Source organism: Protopterus annectens, chromosome 3.part1 (assembly GCF_019279795.1).
Source record: "Protopterus annectens isolate FY-2018-M chromosome 3.part1, PAN1.0, whole genome shotgun sequence".
In the NCBI taxonomy this organism is placed as follows: domain Eukaryota; kingdom Metazoa; phylum Chordata; order Ceratodontiformes; family Protopteridae; genus Protopterus; species Protopterus annectens.
The window spans coordinates 1,820,301,088-1,820,305,465 of NC_056732.1; the positions used below are offsets into that span (position 1 = coordinate 1,820,301,088).

Sequence of the window (4,378 nt, forward strand, 5' to 3'; positions counted from 1 at the left end):
GTCAGAATACATGATGGGATGCATGAGTAGGCATGCTAACAATATTAGTTGCACTGATACCTTTGAGGTATGGCAGTTATGACAGAAGTGGCACTGGAGTATGAATGATACATATTTTGGGAATAAATCCCTGCAACTGTTAATGTTCAAGGTAAGACCGTCTGGAGCAAGTATACTTAACCCCAGCACTTTCTTAGGCTCCAGTCTTCTCCTGTGCAGCTGCCTGCGCTTTTCTACATCTGCAGAAGCAATAGATATTAAAATAATTTGCTTAAAAGAGCACTGTGTAATGTTTGGGGATGGCTTTCAGTGCTAGTTTAATAGTGTAACTAACATAAGTTCTACTTACAGTACATAGGAAGATGAGGTTAAACAGCAGACACCATCTATCAGCCAAGGAGGTCAGGATTTTGTCACCTTATGTCATCATAATGGTGATGGTATTGTTTCCCCACATGAGGGATGCCAGTTGCATATCTGACAGCCTACGCTAAACTGTTCCAGCTTTCATCTTGTTCCAAACCCCTTACAGTTGTCTCTGGCTATAATCCTGATAGCTGAGCTTTAGAAATATTTTTGTCTCTTTTTCATACCTCCTTAGTGCTCTAAAAGAAGCATCCTTCTGTAACCATAATGTTTCACTTTGATGAATCTCGTAAACAAAATGGCAGAGAATTAGTGGTGAAATTACGTCTCTCTTATGCCATCTGTTATTTAACAACTGGCACAGAAGGCACTTCATCTGCAGATAGATGACAAAACTGGGAACTATTATGGATCACAAATTATCATGGTTCAAATGCCACTTTAAGGTGTGAAACATAGCAGCCTTATGTTCCTGTGGATGCTGGTGACAAAAACATTTGACTGGGTTCAGATATGCAGTGGGTGCAGAACTGAATTGGTCTGCTATATTGCTTTGCCTCTTTAGCATACATTGATATGCTCATTTTAATAATGTTCCTCACAGAGTTTATATTTCTGAATTGCACACACCCTCTGCTTGGCCGCTTTTCATGCAAAGTTGTTCAACACAATGCTCTAAAGTTTTTTGAGTCATGATTATAGCTTAAAGATCTTGTACAAAGAAAAGTAAACAAGCAGCAGAGCAGTTGTCAATGTTATGTAAGTAAAAGGAACAATAAGGCCTAGTGAGAAGAGAGGGAAGATTTTGGTGATTGTCACAGTAATTTTACTTTCTGCATTTGGAAATTTAGAAAATGTTTGTGTAAGGATACATTAATATACATCTTGTACTTTAACGGTGTCTATCGATCATTACATTCTGACACATTCAATTTTTTTTTTAAGTCAGCAGGAGCACAGATTGTACTGATGGCTGGAGTCTGCAGTCATCGCAGAGCAAATGCTATGAATCTGAACATGATAAAGTTTTTCTGGAGAGGATGGTGATTACAAGACACAACCTGGTGCCAAGTGAAAGCAAACATCATAACTGTATGGAAAACAAAGATGATTTTGGCAAGAAAGCTGAATTGGAAATGTGTCTGGAACCTCAAGAAGGAGAAAAGCCATGCAGGCTTAATCACAGCAATAATTTAATGCTTCACTTTAGTGGCCTGACTCATCAGTTAATTCACATTGGCAAAGGAAGAATGAATATGTCAGCAATAAATAAGCAAGTATACAATGGAAAGGAACTGTGTAAATATGCCATACATGACAAGGGTTTTACAGATAAAGTAAAATTAGCAGCAAATAACATTACTCCTGTTAGACAAAAACCCTCAAACTGTACCAGCCATGAAAAACATTTTACAAAGAAGTCAAGAGTAGAAAAACATCAGTGTAATCACACTGGGCAGAAACCTTATACGTGTGCTACGTGTGGAAAGGTGTTTACACGGAAGGATGCCATGGTAAGTCATCAGTACACACACGCTGGGCAGAAACCTTATAAGTGTGCAACATGTGGAAAAGAGTTTGCATGGAAGAATGCCATGGTAAGACATCAGTATACACACACTAGGCAGAAACCTTATAAGTGTGCTACATGTGGAAAGGGGTTTATACAGAAGGGTGAAATGGTAAGACATCAATATGCACACACTGGCCTGAAACCTTATAAATGTGCTACATGTGGAAAGGGGTTTACACAGAGGTCTAGCATAGTAAGTCATCAGTGTATACACACTGGGCAGAAGCCTTATAAGTGTGCTACGTGTGGAAAGGAGTTTGCGTGGAAGGATGCCATGGTAAGACATCAGTATACACACACTAGGAATAAACCTTATAAGTGTGCTACATGTGGAAAGGAGTTTGCATGGAAGGATGTTATGGTAAGACATCAGTATACACACACTAGACAGAAACCTTATAAGTGTGCTACATGCGGAAAGGGGTTTATACAGAAGGGTGGAATGGTAAGACATCAATCTGCACACACTGCTCTGAAACCTTATAAGTGTGCTACATGTGGAAAAGGGTTTACACAGAAGGCTTCCATGGTAAAACATCAGTATACACACACTCAGCAGAAACCTTATAAGTGTGCTACATGTGGAAAGGGATTTGCACAGAAGGATTATATGGTAAGACATCAGTATACACATACAGGGCAGAAAGCTTATAAGTGTGCTACATGTGGAAAGGGGTTTATACAGAAGGGTGCCATGGTAAGACATCAGCATGCACACACTGGTCTGAAACCTTATAACTGTGCTACATGTGGAAAGGGGTTTGCATGGAAGGATTCCATGGTACGACATCAGTATACACACACTAGGCAGAAACCTTATAAGTGTGCTACATGTGGAAAGGGGTTTATACAGAAGGGTGCCATGGTAGAACATCAGTATTCACACACTGGTCTGAAACCTTATAAGTGTGCTACATGTGGAAAGGGGTTTCTACAGAAGGGTGCCATGGTAAGTCATCAGTATGCACACACTGGTCTGAAACCTTATAAGTGTACTACATGTGGAAAGGGGTTTCTACAGAAGGGTGCCATGGTAAGTCATCAGCATGCACACACTGGTCTAAAACCTTATAAGTGTACTACATGTGGAAAGGCATTTCTACAGAAGGGTGCCATGGTACGTCATCAGTATACACACACTGGTCTGAAACCTTATAAGTGTACTACATGTGGAAAGGGATTTGCACAGAAGGGTACCATGGTAAGACATCAGTATACACATACGGGGTAGAAAGAAAGAGGAAGTGTCTAAATACTTGGGAAGTGATGAAGGATCAGCAATAAAACATGAACAAATGTGAATAAAGCTCAGTAAGGAGTACTTTAGAAGACTTAAATTAATCCTGAAAACAGCATTGACATCTAGGAACAAGATCCAAGCCATAAATCAATTTGCTCTTTCTGTCCTAACTTGTAGTTTTGGAGTGATTAACTGGCCCCAAAAAAAGTGTTGAATAGACTGGATATTAAAACAAGAAGAATGCTTCATGCTTACCAAATGATTTATAAAAATCAGTGTTTATCAAGATTATATATTCCCCGCTCCAAAGGAGGGATGAGTCTCCTTGAAACTGATTACATGTATAGATCTACAATCATGGGACTCCACACAGATCTGTTGACCTCACAGGATCCAAATGTAGTGAAAGTTTTAAAACATGAGGAGAATAAATCTAAGATCACATCTCTGCTTAATTTAACAGAAGCATATCGACATCAAGCAGTAATGGAAATCAAACCAGAAGTAGATAAAAATCAGGCAGCAACTGAATGCGCTAAAAAACAAAAGATAGAATATAAGGTGAAGGACTAGATGAGAAGGAAAGAAATGTGAAAAAAAAACATAAATATAGTTGCAAGTATAGAAAACTTCTAGAAGACCCTCATGTTGATCCAGAACGAACACAGGAATGGTTAAGGAGAGGTGAATTCACATCAAGAAATGAAAGGTTAGTGTTGGCAGCCCAAGAGAGTGGACTACGTACACGCTGGTTTACAAAGTCCATTGAACACGTGGAAGAAACAGACATATGTAGGTTTTGTAAAGCTGAATTGGAAACAGTCACACACCGTGTTGCTGGTTGCAACGCGCTAATGGCAGAGGGACTGTATACTGAAAGGCATAATAATGTGGCGAGACTGTTACACTGGAGATTGTGCATACATTATGGTGTCAAAGTGGCTGAAACACACTGGAAACATGAGCCACAAAGAATCATAGAAAATTATTAAGTTTATATCACATGGGATCATCCAATACCAACAGTTCAAAAGATAGATGCTAGAAAACCGGATATAGTGGTCCAGGAAAAGAAGACAAAAGTAGTATTGATTATTGAAATCACCACACCCAGTGACTACAGTGTATTGCGTACAGAGAGACACAAAGTCATAAAATATCTGGATCTGCAGGCAGAAATGAGAGCCATGTGGAAGAAA

The 4,378-nt window shown here is 39.3% G+C and overlaps 1 protein-coding gene across 1 annotated transcript; it reads left to right on the top strand.

The window, feature by feature from the left end:
- Positions 1 to 1,317: 1,317 nt before the first annotated feature.
- On the top strand, positions 1,318 to 3,234 carry LOC122798701 (zinc finger protein 260-like). The gene has a single exon (XM_044067797.1). It carries the CDS (start codon positions 1,407 to 1,409, stop codon positions 3,168 to 3,170), a length of 1,764 nt encoding a protein of 587 aa, XP_043923732.1. The 5' UTR covers positions 1,318 to 1,406; the 3' UTR covers positions 3,171 to 3,234.
- Positions 3,235 to 4,378: the final 1,144 nt, after the last annotated feature.

What these genes read in the sequence shown, in the direction of transcription:
- LOC122798701 (XM_044067797.1), top strand. Translation starts at nt 1,407, where the DNA reads ATGGTGATTACAAGACACAACCTGGTGCCAAGTGAAAGCAAACATCAT.